The following is a 15,892-nucleotide window of genomic DNA, read 5'->3' on the forward strand; positions in this document are numbered from 1 at the left end:
TGTCTGGGAGGAAAGAAAAAGACCCTTAATCCTCTTTTTGCAACAGCCAAAGATTTAGGTAATGCCAATACACTGTCAATGTCAAACATAGTATGGATTTGCAATTCTCGATTTTGAATTGTTGGTGGTTCCAATGCAAATGAGATTTTGGGTGGAGGAGAGCCTGTTGTTTTTGAGATACCACAAAAAACTGTTCTGAATTCATTTGGTGTAAGATTGTTTTCCGTGCCTTTATAAAATGATGCCTTGTTCAAAACGTATGGTATTTCAACTCCAAGGGATTGGGGTGTAACTCCCAATGGTGGGAGAATTTCGGTTTTTGACTGCTTGGGACTTTTGATGTCTTGTTGCGAATGTATTTCTTGACCACAGCCTTGGAAACTGTGTAGTTGTTGTACCAAAAACTCCACCACCCTCTCCACTGTACTTTCTCTCTGTTTTTCCAATTCTGAAATTTCATTCACCGTTCCAACACCAAACTGTTCCTCATACTCCTCCTCCTCCTCCTCCTCCTCATCCTCAGTTTCACTGAAAATGTAGGAGGAATCTGATTGAATTGAAACCGGGATATGTATTGTAGGAGTTGATTCTGAAATATCGTTGAAATCTGAAATGAATAATCAGTCAATCATAGAATAGAATTATTTCGAATTTGATGTAATGTATGTAAGTACCTCCTTCCTTATCCTGCTCCTCATACTCCTCCTCATCCTCATCTGAAATAGTATTACAATCAGTCTGACTGAAAGTGTAGGAGGAATCTGATTGACGTGAAACCGGGATATGTATTGTTGGTGTTGATTCTGAAATATCTTTGGGATCTGAAAGAATAATGAGTAAATCATACAACAGAATTATTTCGAATTTGATATATGTAACTACCTCCTTGAATATCTGCTACAAGGTTTGCAGAGAAAGGGATTGATATTCCATGAGATACTATTGCAGTATTGGTGGGCGAAATATCGTATTTGGGATTTGGGATTTCATATTTCAAATCTTCGGAATTCTGCAAGAATACTGGTATTGAACTTGTTGTTAATACTGGATTGGGTACTTTGTTGTTACCTGTTTATTATCAGTAAGCTGAATTTGAATTGTATTGGACCTAAAGTTACCAATCAAAGTTGAGGTGGAATTGTTTATTTTTCTCCTGGCTTTTTTTCCTGTTGGAACTTCTATTTTCAACTGGTGTTTTTTTGGGCTTTGTGGGAGAGAATCATCAGAGTCATCCAAACATAATGGCAACATCTGTTTGGTAATCCTGGCTTGTTTTTGCCGTTGTTGGAAAAGGTTAACTGATTTTTTGTTCGAAACCATTTTGTGAAATATGCAGAACTGAAATATTAGAAATTGTATTTGGTGGTTAGAATTTCTTTGAGAGGATTGAGAAGTATGTAAGGGTTTGGATGAGAATGTAGATTATATATATGTCATATTAACAGTACCATTATAGGGCAACCATTACCATTATAGGGCAACCATTACGATTATAGGGCAACCATTACGATTATAGGGCAACGATTACCAATCGCATGCATGAACTTCAAAATTAACAAAATAATCGAATACATCGTAATATTAAAATACTTTAAACAAAACACTATTTATGTATAATTGATACAGAAGTATTCATAAACAATTGGAACCATCAATTTTCATGCATTTTGTTTTTGCGAATTTCTAAATATAAATAAAATCCAAACAGGTAACTTGAAGTAAAAAAGGTTACCTAATTTGGACGGGAGTGTATTACTGACATGTTTTCAAAATACGCATTTAAAATAATATGCATTATCTCAAATACAGTATTGCAATACTTATACCAAATTCTTACTAATATAAAAAATATATTGAGTATTTGATCACATCTCTTCTACAGGGTAAAAAGCACACTTTCAACTTACGGTTATCATTGCTCTGGAATATTACAATTTCGCTAGGGTAAAATCATCACCCAACTCCGAATGAAACTTGAGGTCAACGACGATCGATTCCGCAACGAGGCAGCAAAGGTTATCTATGCCGTAAGCTGCTTGGAAGGAATGGCCCTTGATCAGGTCATTCTACTCTTCAACGCTAACTCTCCTGCCGAATTCTCCTCCGTCACCGTTTTCGTCGCCTACCTATAAGTCTTGTTTGGAGCACCAGATATCCGGCGTACTGCGAGCCGCCAACTCTTCACCCTGAAGCAAGGCAAAGGTGACTTCGTCACCTATTACTTACTGTTCCTCCGTATCGTCGCCTACCTACACTACAACGAAGGAGCCAAGATAGACGCCTTGGCCGAAGGACTATCGGAAGATCTGAAGGATGTCATGCTATACCGGATGGACAGGCCTAATACTCTAGAGGCATAAGCGACTATGTTAATGACAATCGACTACCGGATTCGGAGCCGTAAGATCCAACAACCTGCCATCTGTGTCATGATGGGACAATTCACCGCCCCCACCGCTGTCGTACACCCATCTCATACCGCCGGAGGCCTCGCCCCAATAGACCTCTCCGCCCTCCAAACCTAGCCCACTCAACGCTCTGCCACCGAACAACGATACACCTTTGTCAATGGACAATTCAAAACCTCCGCCGCGGAAAAACAATAGCGAATGGATAACAATCTCTGTATGTACTATGCCAACCCTGACCATCTCTTCGCCAACTGCCCCTCTGCCAATCGCCAATGTGGCAAGCAACCGGTCATGAGGGTTGCTCTCCTTGCACCAGCTCATACTGCCGCCGACCCTGCTGTCCTGCCGATCGCTAGTTCGGCCTGCTCCGAGTCGGGTTTGCAATAGTCCCGGACTTGATGAATGGCCTCTGACCGGGACCTCCTAATGTTTCTGCTTTGTCTGTGTTCTCTATCTGCGGCTTCTCGGTATCGTATGTGGAGGAAAAATTGCATGGGGATCATTTTGCTGCTGCTTGTAGAATTGTAAACAATAAAATATCCATTCAAACTCACACATTGATTGATACCGGTTGCTTCGGGCTTGCATTCATTGATGAAACATTCGCGTGCCATAAGAACCTCCGCTTTCTCCCCTCAAATCAACCCGCACTCTTGAAGTCATCGACGGTCGGCCCATATTCTCCAGATAGATCACCCCATATGCTACCTGCCAATGTCAATTGACTCCCACCACGAAACTATCCCCTTCTTCATTACCAAACTCGGCTCCTACCCACTCGTACTCGGGATCCTTTGTCTTCAACTACACGATGCCAAACTACAGTTTATAGACAATAGCATACTGTTCGACTCCAAATAGTGCAAGCGCAAGTGCAACTTCCCCGCGAGATTGGTTCCCATTAAAGGAATTCCACCACTGTTACGCTTCCAACTCGTCAGTTCAGCTGCCCTCTGCCGCTTTGCTGGAAGGGACAAAGTCCAAATCTTCAGCACAACTATAGAGGAAATCGAACAAGTAATGGCCAAGGCCCTCAAGGAAGACTGGAGAGACCGAGTTCCAACCCGGTACAAGATGTTCGATGAGATGATGGACTAGAGGTTCGCTAACGAGATGCCACCATGCCGCCTCTATAACTACAAGATACCGCCCAAGGAAGGACAAGAACACCCGTTCGGGCCACTCTAGGATATGTTCCGCGAGGAACCTATCGTGCTCAAGCAATGAATACAGGATAACCTGGAAAAAGGCTTCATACAGCCCAGCTTTTCCCCCACCGGTGCCTCCATCCTATTTATTAAAAAGACCGGTAGAACACGCTGTCTCTGCGTCGATTATCGTGGCCTCAATGAACTTACCGTAACAAACTGCTACCCACTGCCGCTTATCCGGGAAACTCTCGACCGCATTTCCAAAGCCACGTGATACACCAAACTCGACTTTCGCCAAGGGTAAAATAAGATCCGAATGGCTGAGGGTAAAGAATGGAAAACAGCCTTTCGTACACGTTACAGGCATTTCGAATACACAGTAATGCCTTCGGCCTTACCAATGAGCCAGCCACCTTCCAACACTTTATCAATGACAGCATCCTTGACTACCTTGACATGTTCTGTACAGCCTACCTTGACGATATTCTTTGCTATAGCGACACCCTCGAAGAATATCAGGTATACGTCGAAAAAATCTTGGAAGCGCTACAAAGAAATGGAGTACTACGGAAACGAGAGAAATGTGAGTTTCACACACAAAGTACTACCTACTATTGCTCATCATGGAACCCAATGGTATTAAAATGGATCCAAGGAAAGTGAATACAGTGAAGAATTGAACCGTTCCCAAAATAGTTAAGCATGTGCAAGCCTTCCTGGAGTTCCCCAAGTTTTACCGCTGATTCATATGTGGGTTCTCGGAACTGGCTTCTCCCTTACCAAACTGATACGCAAGGACATATCGTTCGGATGGACACCCAAAGCCCAAGCTGCCTTCAACGCCTTCAAGGGAGCCTTCACAACCGTCTCCATCTTTATCAATTTCGACCTCGAGAAGGAAATTACTGTAGACACCAATGTATCTGACTACGTCTCTGACGTGGACTCTCCCAATATGGAATGGTACTCTTTGACCCGTCTCATACTTCTCAAAAAAGTACTTTCCCGCCGAATACAACTACGAGATTTATGACAAAGTTTTACTGGCGATCATTCGATCATTTGAAAAATGGCGACTGGAGCTTAAGGGTCTGCACACCCAATCGCCGTCATATCCGATAATAAGAACCTCGAATACTTTATCAATTTTAAACAACTCAACCGGGGACAAGCACGCTGGGCGGAATACCTCTTACGGTTCAATTTTCTCATCAAGTACCGACTAGGGGAACAAGGAGGAAAACCAGATGCATTGACAAAGAGATCAGGAGATTTCCTTTGAGAGGGGGATAAAATGCAATTACACCAGAGTCAATTTATATTGAAAAAAGAGAATCTTGAAGCAAAGCTAAATTTGTTGGCGGGTTCTTTGTCAAATGAACCCGCTGAAAAGAACGCCTCACTGAGTACACTATTTGACGAAGGATATAACGCTGACCCACTCCAACAAAAGATACTGGACATGCGGAAAAAAAGTGAATGACAATCAAAGGACATATCACACGCCGAATGCACCGAGGTTGAATGCCGATTGCTCTACCGAGGTAGTATATATGTACATTATCACGACCCTCTTAAACTCCGGATTCTCAAACTATACCACGACGCTGTCTCCGCCGGACACTCTGGGCGCGAAAAAACATTTGAACTCATCAGTCGACACTACTACTGGCCCCTTATGCGGAATTATATTGCCCGCTATGTTTGGAACTGCCACACCTGTCAACGAAGTAAACCCAACACTTATGGAAAACTCCGCGTACTTCGACCTTTACCAATCCCCGAACAACGATGGCAAGAGGTATCAATGGACTTCATTAATGGCCTACCGGAGAGCGAAGGTTACGACGCAATCATGGTAATTGTTGACCGATTAACAAAGAGGCGACATTTTCAACCCTCCAACACCACCGTCAACTCGAAGGACATTGCCGAGTTATAACTGCGAAATATATGGAAACTCTACGGGCTAGCCACATATGTCGCCTCCGAGCATGACACGCAATTGACAGCCAAATTCTGGAAGGCTCTCTGTAAATATATCGGCACCGAAGCAAGAATGTCCACCACCTTCCAACCGGAGAGCGACGCCCAAACTGAAAGACTGAACGCTGTAATGGAACAATATCTACGCGGATAGGTCTCTTATCAACAGGACGATTGGGTAAAATGGCTCCCTATGGCAGAATTCTCCGCCAACAATCAGGTTTCTGCATCCACCAAAGCCATACCATTCTTTGGGAACTGTGGCTTCCACCTCCGGTTGACAGTGACGATTAAACCGCTTGACAGGACCCCAACGAGCAACAATGCTAAGAACTTCACTTCGAAGATAAAAGAGCTCCACGAATACCTACCTTCCAATATCCGCACAGTACAAGATCAAAAAGAGCAGGCCGTTCATACCAAACGAACGCCGGCTCCACGTTACGATATTGGCGACATGGTGTTTGTTTCAGCAAAAAACATCCGAACCACCCGTGACTCTCGAAAGTTAGACTGGAAGAAGCTGAGACCGTTCCCCATCAAGGAAATCATATCGTTATATGCATACTGAATCGACCTGCCTAGGTGTAACGGCAGCCATGTGGTTTGGTTATGCGAGGTGTTGCGGTACGAAGAAGAAGGGTTATGCAGTGTGGTTGAGTTTAGCGAAGCGGGTTTCTATTATGTTCTTTCTGTTTCTGTTATGTGAGGGTATGAGTCAGCATTGGGATAGGGTATGGATATATAAGGGGGGCGTTGTCTCGTGATTCTTTGTTTCTCTTTCTTTCTCTTTTCTCTTTATGCAACCTCTGTACTTTACAGTTACGAATACTATTTGGTTCGCGCTACGTCATAGGGTTTACCCGGTATACTAGACCAGGTACGACCACCCATAGTCCATAGTCCACGTTCCCGCCTTGGTAGCATACCTCGGCCCCATAGTCCATAGTCCACGAACCTCCTACGTCTACGTCTTCGCCTCGGTTGTATTCCTTGGCTTCATAGTTCCTACGCCCATAGTCCCCGTTACACTTAGGTTGCATCCTTCTACAGCCAACCGATACAACACCACCTTGCTTAGCTCTAGTCGCGACAATGTCCGACACTACCCAGGATACGCTGCTACAGCGTCTTTCAGAATTTCTGATCACCTATGGTCCCCTCCCAGCAGATATAGACTTCGGTGAAGAACTTACCGAAGCTCATGGTCTTATTGCTGAGTGTTTGGAGGCTCTCACCAAGCCTCTCGACACCCCCACGCCACCAGAACCCGTTATCGATACGGCCCAGGAAGAGGTTATTATTAGCCTCACCACAGAACTAGAAGCAGCGAACGAAAAGGCTGCCGATTTTTGGCAAACCTTGTGCGATAACCAGGAAGATTTTACTGAGATCATCCGAGGTCGCGACGAGGTTATCGTTGCTTTGAAGATTGAGTTGGAGGAATCGAAGGCCGAAGAAGAAGAGCTTCGGTTCCGTCTGGCACTACACCAGGAAAGTCTCGCCATTGCTGATGAGAATCTCGCTGATGCTGAGGATGAAATTCTTCACATCACCTCCGTTGCGAAGGCCTGGGAAGTCCAAGCCAACGCTACCATTGCCGATCTCCGCTCTCGTATCTCCGTCTCCGCTACCACAGTCAAACCCCAACGCCGCCATGCCCCCACCAAGCCTCGTTACCTGACCCCTCGTTCTCAAGATCCCCGTACCATTAACAATTGGCGAGAAAAGCCAATTGAACAAGTGTCTCAAAAGCCGGCGTTAAAAGGTCAGCCCCTTTGGTAAAAAATGGCAAACCAAAGGGGCCAGCCCCGCCACCTGTTTCAGTTCTCCCTGCTGCTGCTGTGTCTGAGGATAAGATGTCCGAAGACTCTCTTGTTGTTACCTGTTCGGTCTCTCAGAATCCTGACTCTTTCATCCCCACCTACGCTCTCATTGATACTGGAGCATCAGGATATGCTTTTATCGATGAATCTTTCGCACGCAACAACAATCTTGCAATGACCCCTCTTAAAGTACCTCGTCAGGTAGATGTTATGGATGGGAGGCCTATTGAATCAGGAAAGATCACCCATATTGTCAATGTATCGCTGGATATCCATGGTCATCGGGAAACTGCATCATGTTTTGTAACGAAGCTAGGACACTATCCAATTGTGATGGGAATACCTTGGATGCGACATCACGATGTTACGATTCGGCCGAAGGAAAATTTACTTGTTTTTGACTCTCGAAGCTGTTGTCAACACTGTTCACTCAGTGGAACGACAGTCACTGTCCATGGAATATCGATCCCTTTACCGGAACATCATACTGTTGTCGCTTCAGCAGTTGAGAAATCCACCGTCGACGTCAAGCAACTAGTACCAAAGGAGTTCCACCATCGTCTCCACATGTTCCAAGAATATGATGCTTCTGTCCTGCCGCCACATCGACCGTCCCATGATATTGAGATTGTATTAGAAGAAGGTAAACGACCTCCATATGGACCAATATACGGCCTGTCCCAGATCGAATTAAAAGCGCTACGGGAATATCTTGATGAAAATCTACCAAAGGGATTTATCAGGGCTAGTGAATCACCGGCGGGAGCACCCATACTGTTCGTAAAGAAAAATGATGGGACTCTTCGACTATGTGTGGATTACCGAGGCCTCAATGCGATCACGATCAAAAATCGGTACCCGTTACCACTGTTAAAGGAAACTTTGGCTAAACTTTCGAAGGCACAGTACTATACTAAGTTGGATCTACGTTGGGGATACAATCAGATCAGGGTAGCGGAGGGAGACGAATGGAAAACGGCATTTAGGACTCGTTATGGACATTTCGAGTATACTGTAATGCCATTTGGATTAGCTAATGCCCCTGCTACGTTCCAACACTGGATCAATGATATTTTACGACCATACCTCGACCAATTTGTGACAGCATACCTAGATGACATTCTTATCTACTCGGAAACCCTGGCAGAACACAAAGAGCACATTCGAAAGGTTTTGAAGGTACTTGATGAGAGTCATGTTCACCTTAAGCCTGAGAAATGTGAATTTATAGTCCAGGAAACGAAGTATCTCGGCCTTATTCTCACCCCGGATGGGAATAGGATGGATCCAAAGAAAGTTATCGATGTTTTGGAATGGTCCACACCAAGGAATCTCCATGACATTCAAGTATTTCTGGGATTTGCGAATTTCTATCGGCGTTTTATTTTAGGGTATTCAAAAATTGTTGCTCCGCTTACAGCTCTAACCAAGAAAAATGTTAAATTTGAATGGACGGATGAAAGGGAGGAAGCATTCCAGATATTGAAAAGGATGTTTACAACGGCACCCATATTAATGCACTTTGATCCGGATCGGAAAATTGTGGTAGAAACCGATGCGTCCGACTATGTTTCTGCTGGAATTCTGTCCCAACGTGACGACAAAGGAATTTTACATCCAGTCGCTTTCTTCTCTAAGAAACATTCCCCTGCGGAATGTAACTATGAGATCTATGACAAAGAACTCCTGGCGATCGTACGATGTTTTGAGGAATGGCGACATCATTTAGAGGGGGCACAATTCCCAATTGAAGTTCTGAGCGACCATCGGAACCTTGAATATTTTATGTCAACAAAGTTATTAAACCGTCGACAAGCCCGTTGGTCGGAATTTCTTTCACGTTTCGATTTCGTCATTCAATTTAGACCAGGGAAACAAGGGGTAAAGCCGGATGCATTGACTAGGAGGTCGGGTGACCTACCTAAGGAGGGGGATGAACGGTTGACGCATCAAAGCCAGGTGGTTTTGAAGCGAAAAAATTTGGATTTAAAGCTAAGTTTGTTCGCGGGTTCTTTTTCAAATGAATCCGCTGAAGGAATGTCCACTGTAGAAGAGTTGTTTTTAAATGCTTACCAAGTTGACAGTTTCCCGAACAAAGTACTCGCGATGCTTCGGAATGGCGTCCGTCACTCGAATAAGATCTCGCTTGCCGAATGTACGGAAGATAACAACGGTCGGCTACTTTACCGTGGCGCACTCTATGTACCAGATGTCAACGACCTTCGGCTAAGACTTCTCAAAGAACACCATGATAAACCATCAGCAGGACATCCTGGTAGAGCAAAGACCCTAGAGCTTTTGAATCGAGAATACTACTGGCCACAAATGCGAAAGTATGTCGACCAGTATGTTAGGAATTGCAATGTGTGTGCCCGTAGTAAGGCACCACGTAATGCGCCTTATGGAGTACTCCGTCCTATGCCAATACCTGAGGGACCGTGGACGGATGTGTCAATGGATTTTGTCACCGATCTCCCCGAAAGCAATGGGTATAATGCGATTCTAGTTGTGGTAGATAGACTAACTAAAATGCGACATCTAATACCAACGACTAAGGAGGCAGACTCGAGGGAAGTAGCGAGGCTATATATCGATAGTGTTTGGAAACTACATGGACTCCCTGAAACTATGGTATCTGATCGAGGAACACAATTTGTTGCGGAATTCTGGAGGTCCCTTTGCGATCGTTTGGAAATATCGCCAAAGTTCTCTACAGCGTTTCACCCCCAGACGGATGGACAAACGGAAAGAATCAATGCTGTGATGGAACAATACCTTCGAAGTTATGTTTCTTATCAACAGGACGACTGGGTTCGATGGTTGCCAATGGCCGAGTTTGCAACAAATAACCATGCTTCTGAAACGACGAGAATCTCTCCATTTTACGCCAACTCAGGGAGGAATCCAAGAATGACTTTTGGTCCTTTGGAACATGGTAGAACGACAGCGGAGGATCAGGCCAATAGTATTGCAAGGGAGATGAAGGATATATTGGATTTTTTAAAGGATGAATTATTTCGAGCGCAAAGGATTCAAGAAGAGTCCGCCAATATACGTCGGACTCCAGCACCTCACTATCGTGTGGGGGATAAAGTTTTCTTATCAACCAGCCATGTCCTCACCAAACGACCATCGAAGAAACTCGATTGGAAACGCATTGGACCGTATGTCGTGAAACGGATCGTTAGTCCTTATGCCTATGAGTTGGAACTTCCTCGTTCTATGAAAGTTCATCCCGTATTTCATGTCTCTTTATTGTCGTCTGCAGCAAACGATCCTTTACCAGGACAACAACAGTTACCACCACCGCCGGTTGAAGTTGAAGGACAGGAGGAGTGGGAAGTCGAGGATATTTTGGATTCCAGGGATCGTCGGGGAAGATTTGAATACTTGGTTAAGTATGCCGGTTATGACGAAGCTTCGTGGCAGCCATTGTCGGATGTCGAACATTCGCCCGATATTGTCAAACGATTTCACGAACAATATCCACGGAAGCCTAAGCCTACCAGGAGATAGGCCTTAGAGGGGGGAGTGGTCTGTAACGGCAGCCATTTGGTTTGGTTATGCGAGGTGTTGCGGTACGAAGAAGAAGGGTTATGCAGTGTGGTTGAGTTTAGCGAAGCGGGTTTCTATTATGTTCTTTCTGTTTCTGTTATGTGAGGGTATGAGTCAGCATTGGGATAGGGTATGGATATATAAGGGGGGCGTTGTCTCGTGATTCTTTGTTTCTCTTTCTTTCTCTTTTCTCTTTATGCAACCTCTGTACTTTACAGTTACGAATACTATTTGGTTCGCGCTACGTCATAGGGTTTACCCGGTATACTAGACCAGGTACGACCACCCATAGTCCATAGTCCACGTTCCCGCCTTGGTAGCATACCTCGGCCCCATAGTCCATAGTCCACGAACCTCCTACGTCTACGTCTTCGCCTCGGTTGTATTCCTTGGCTTCATAGTTCCTACGCCCATAGTCCCCGTTACACTAGGAGCATGAAAATGCATCCCGTCTTCCATGTATCGCTGCTAGATCCCACTGCAAATGATCCCATCCCCGGGCAAATTCAACCAACACCCTCACCTATCATCATTGAACAGGACGAGGAGTACACAGTCGAAGAAATCCTGGACTCACGGGAAACAAAAAATAACAGCCTGCAATACTTTGTTAAATAGACAGGCTACACCTACTCCACCTGGGAACCCGCACCACACTACTACAATACCGCCGCTGTTGATATTTTCCACCCACGTTACCCCGACAAACCTGGACCGTTGGGAGAAAAAGTTAGGGTTAAGGCTCGCAGGAGTTCGCGCTTGAAGGGAGGGGCTACTTTCATAGATCGATTAGTTAATACACTGGGTTACGAGTAGTTGGATTAGTCGGAAAGTTCTATTGAGCTCTATCGGGTTCTGTTGATTTCAAAGGTATGAGTTTGGATTTGTTATCGCTGGGATTTCCTTGGGTATATTGGGAGGGTTCGTCCTCGCCTCTGTCCTCTTTCTCTTCTTTCTTTTGATATGCAACGTCTTCTGTACCTACACTGTCGATTACTATATAATATCACTTCATATTCCTTTGTCATGAAGCCCACCATGCTGCTGCTTCCCTTATCCCGTTGACCCTTACTAACGCTAAAGTCCTTCAGAACCCCTATCGCAGGTTCCCAGGCCAACCTCTACTGTCTCCTTCGTACTTTATGGAATCCTCGCTATTCGTCCCCTTGAGACAATACCACAGACTACTAATTAACGCTGAAATGAAAACCCAAAGAGATGCCCAATTTGAAGTCCAGATCGATACAATTTGATGCCCAAATTGATGAACAAGTTGATGCTGAAATAGACGACCAAAACTATTCCTAATTCAATATCAAATCAATAAATAAACAGACCAAATACAGGCAGTCTGGCTGGGAATCTCTCAAGGGGGTGGGTGGCGAGTATTCCGCAGGGTACGAAGAGTGTAATAGGGGGCGGTATGGGAACTCGCAATAGGGGTACTACGGGACTCTAGCGTTGGTAAGGTTCGACGGGACACGGAGGAAGCGAGGCGGTGGTCTTCTTTAAAGAAAGAAGAGAATGGTGATATTGTATAGCAGTAAACGGCGTAGATACAGAAGACGTTGCGTAAAGAAAGAAGAAGAAAAAGAACGAGAAGTACAAACAACCCCCTTTAATATACTCAACGAAATCCCAGCGATGACAAATCCAACATGACTCATACATTAACAATCAACAGAACCCGATAGAACCCAATAGAACCTTTCTGACTAAGCCAACTCTTCGTAACCCCGTTCCTCCACTAATCGATACATGAAAGTAGCCCCTCCCTTCAAGCGCGAGCTCCTGCGAGCCTTAACCTTAATCTTGCCTTCCAACGGTCCAGGTTTGTCAGGGTAATGTGTATGGAAGATATCGACGGCGGCGGTATTGTCGTGGTATGTGACGGGTTCCCAGGTAGGGTCGGTATAGCCTGTCCATTTAACAAAATATTGCAGGCCAGTATTCCGTAATTCTTGCGAGTCCAAGACTTCCTCAACTGCATACTCCCCCTCCTGCTCAACGATAATATGTGGGGGTGGTGGTTGAATTTACCCCAGTACAGGATCGTTTGCAGCGGGGTCTAGCAATGATACATGGAAGACGGGGTGCATTTTCATACTCCTAGGCAGGTCAACTCGATACGCATATCGCGATATAATTTCTTTAATGGGGAACGGTCCCAGTTTCTTCCAGTCCAGCTTCCGGGAGTTACGCATGGTTCGGATGTTTTTTGCTGAAACAAACACCATATCGCCGATATCGTACCGTGGAGCCGGCGTTCATTTGGTGTTGACGGCCTGCTCTTACTGATCTTGCGCCGTGCGGATGTTGGAACGTAGGTACTCATGAAGTTCTTTCATCTTCGAGGTGAAGTCTTTAGCATTGAGACTCGGTGGGGTTCTGTCGAGCGATTTAATCGTCACTGTGAAACGGGGGTGGAATCCATAGTTCGCGAAGAGTGGTGTAGCTTTAGTGGATGCGGAGATCTGGTTGTTGGCGGAGAATTCTGCCATAGGAAGCCATTTTACCCAATCGTCCTGTTGGTAAGAAACATACCCACGTAGATATTGCTCCATCACAGCATTCAGCCTTCGGTTTGGCCGTCGGTCTCCGGGTGGAAGGCGGTAGACATCCTTGCTTCGATGTCGAGGTGTTTACAAAGAGCCTTCCAAAACTTGGCTGTAAATTGGGTATCACGGTGGGAGGTGACGTGTGTGGGTAGCCCGTGGAGCTTCCATATGTTTCGCAGGTATAGTTGGGCGACGTCTTCGGAGTTGATAGTTGTATTACAGGGGAGGAGATGTCGCATCTTCGTTAACCGGTCAACAACTACCATAATTGCATCGTACCCTTCACTCTCCGATAGTCCGGTAACGAAGTCCATTGATACCTCCTGCCATGGTTGTTCGGGAATCGGTAAAGGTCGAAGTACGCCGAGTTTTCCGTGGGTATTGGGCTTGCTTCGTTGACAGGTGTGGCGGTTCCGAACGTAGCGGGCAATATAATTCCGCATAAGGGGCCAGTAGTAGTCTCGACTGATGTGTTCGAATGTTTTTTCGCGTCCCGGATGTCCAGCAGAGGCAGCGTCATGATAAAGTTGGAGGATTCGGAGCTTAAGAGGGTTGTAATCGGGGACATATATGCTGCCTCGGTAAAGTAATCGGCCTTCAACCTCGGTGCATTCGGCGAGTGATATGTCCTTTGATTGTCGTTCATCTTTGTTCCACATATCCAGTATCTTTTGTGGACATGGGTCAGCGCTATATCCTTCATCGAACAGTCCATGCAGTGAGGCGTTCTTTTCAGCAGGCTCGTTTGAGAAAGAACCCGCCAACAAACTTAGCTTTACATCAAGGTTCTCCTTCTTTAATACCACTTGACTCTGATGCAATTGTCTTTCATCCCCCTCTCCAGGGAGATCTCCTGATCTTCTTGTCAACGCGTCCGGTTTCCCTCCTTGTTACCCTGGTCAGTACTTAATGACAAAATTAAACTGTGACAGATATTCTGCCCACCGTGCTTGTCTCCGGTTGAGTTGTTTGGTACTCATAAAGTATTCGAGATTTTTATGATCGGATATGACGGCGATTGGGTGTGCAGCTCCTTCAAGTTCCGGTCGCCATTCCTCAAAAGACCGAATAATTGCCAGTAGTTCCTTGTCGTAAATCTCGTAGTTGCATTCGGCGGGGGAGTGTTTTTTTGAGAAGTATGCGACAGGTCGAAGGGTAGAAGTGTCATTGTATTGGGAGAGTACGCCGGCAGAGACATAGTCAGATGCGTCAGTTTCCACGGTGATTTCTTTCTCGGGGTCAAAATGAGTAAGAATGGGAGCCGTGGTGAAGGCTTCTTTCAGGGCGTTGAAGGCGGTTTGGGCTTCGGGTGTCCATCCAAATGATATATCCTTACACGTCAGTCTGGTAAGGGGAGAAACCACTTCCGAGAATCCACGTATAAATCGGCGGTAAAAGTTAGCAAAACTTAGAAATGCTTGCACATCCTTAACTGTTTTGGTGACGGTCCAATTCTTCACTGTCTCCACTTTTCTCGGGTCCATTTTAATACCATTGGGTTCGATAATAAGGCCGAGATAAGTGGTGCTTTGTGTATGAAATTCGCATTTCTCCGTTTTCAACAGTACTCCATTTCTTCATAGGGCTTCCAGGACCTTTTCGACGTGTATTTGATGTTCCTCGAAGGTGTCGCTGTAAATAAGAATATCGTCGAGGTAGGCTGTGCAGAACATATCGAGGTAGTCGTGGACGCAATCATTAATGAAATGTTGAAAGGTGGCTGGTGCATTGGTAAGGCCGAAGGGCATCACCGTATATTCGAAATGCCCGTAACGCGTTCGGAAGGCTGTTTTCCATTCTTCACCCTCAGCCATTCGGATCTGGTTGTACCCTTGGCGAAGGTGAAGTTTGGTGTACCACTTGGCTTTGGAAAGGCGGTCGAGAGTTTCCCGGATGAGTGGCAGCGGGTAGCGGTTTTTGACAGTGAGTTCGTTGAGGCCACGATAATCGACACAGAGGCGGAGTGTTCCATCGCCCTTTTTAACAAATAGGACAGAGGCACCGGCAGGCGAAGAGCTGGCCTGAATGAAGCCCTTCTGGGGGTTGTCCTGTATGTATCGTTTAAGCACAATGAGTTCCTCACGGGACATACCATAAAGTGGTCCAAAAGGGGGCTCTTTCCCTTCCTTAAGCGGTATCTTATGATCGTAGGGGCGGGGAGGCGGCATCTCATTAGCGAATTTATCATCCATCATTTCATAAAACCTCTTATATTGGGTTGGGACTCGGATTCTCCAGTCTTCCTTAGGGGCCTCGCCCATAGTTTGATCTATTTCCTCAATAGTTGTACTAAAGATTTGGAGTTTGTCCATTCGAGCAAAGCGACAAAGAGCAGCTGAACTGATGAAGTGGAAACGGGGCGGTGGTGCAACCCCTCTAATGGGAACGGGTATCGCGGAAGAGTT

General features: G+C 45.5%; 6 protein-coding genes across 6 annotated transcripts; 3 read left to right on the plus strand and 3 right to left on the minus strand.

Annotated features, from left to right (window-relative positions):
• Positions 1-25: 25 nt before the first annotated feature.
• H6S33_001455 (uncharacterized protein) lies at positions 26-1,320 on the minus strand (the record flags this gene model as incomplete). The annotated part of the gene is made up of 5 exons (XM_044833223.1): positions 26-195; positions 335-607; positions 675-821; positions 883-1,068; positions 1,119-1,320. 5 exons carry the CDS (start codon positions 1,318-1,320, stop codon positions 26-28), a joined length of 978 nt encoding a protein of 325 aa, XP_044693516.1.
• Positions 1,321-1,967: 647 nt separating this feature from the next.
• On the plus strand, positions 1,968-2,132 carry H6S33_001456 (uncharacterized protein; the record flags this gene model as incomplete). The annotated part of the gene is made up of 1 exon (XM_044833286.1): positions 1,968-2,132. The coding sequence occupies one exon, from the start codon at positions 1,968-1,970 to the stop codon at positions 2,130-2,132; it is 165 nt and encodes a 54-aa protein (XP_044693517.1).
• Positions 2,133-2,366: 234 nt separating this feature from the next.
• On the plus strand, positions 2,367-2,525 carry H6S33_001457 (uncharacterized protein; the record flags this gene model as incomplete). Its single annotated transcript, XM_044833297.1, has 1 exon — positions 2,367-2,525. One exon carries the CDS (start codon positions 2,367-2,369, stop codon positions 2,523-2,525), a length of 159 nt encoding a protein of 52 aa, XP_044693518.1.
• A 1,370-nt stretch (positions 2,526-3,895) lies between these two features.
• H6S33_001458 (uncharacterized protein) lies at positions 3,896-5,504 on the plus strand (the record flags this gene model as incomplete). Its single annotated transcript, XM_044833308.1, has 3 exons — positions 3,896-4,081; positions 4,359-4,559; positions 5,055-5,504. 3 exons carry the CDS (start codon positions 3,896-3,898, stop codon positions 5,502-5,504), a joined length of 837 nt encoding a protein of 278 aa, XP_044693519.1.
• A 7,716-nt stretch (positions 5,505-13,220) lies between these two features.
• On the minus strand, positions 13,221-13,430 carry H6S33_001459 (uncharacterized protein; the record flags this gene model as incomplete). Its single annotated transcript, XM_044833319.1, has 1 exon — positions 13,221-13,430. The coding sequence occupies one exon, from the start codon at positions 13,428-13,430 to the stop codon at positions 13,221-13,223; it is 210 nt and encodes a 69-aa protein (XP_044693520.1).
• Positions 13,431-15,064: 1,634 nt separating this feature from the next.
• Positions 15,065-15,799, minus strand: H6S33_001460 (uncharacterized protein; the record flags this gene model as incomplete). The annotated part of the gene is made up of 1 exon (XM_044833330.1): positions 15,065-15,799. The coding sequence occupies one exon, from the start codon at positions 15,797-15,799 to the stop codon at positions 15,065-15,067; it is 735 nt and encodes a 244-aa protein (XP_044693521.1).
• Positions 15,800-15,892: the final 93 nt, after the last annotated feature.

The sequence above is a fragment of the Morchella sextelata genome (genome assembly GCF_020137385.1).
Source record: "Morchella sextelata strain SCLS chromosome Unknown scls_11, whole genome shotgun sequence".
NCBI lineage: Eukaryota > Fungi > Ascomycota > Pezizomycetes > Pezizales > Morchellaceae > Morchella > Morchella sextelata.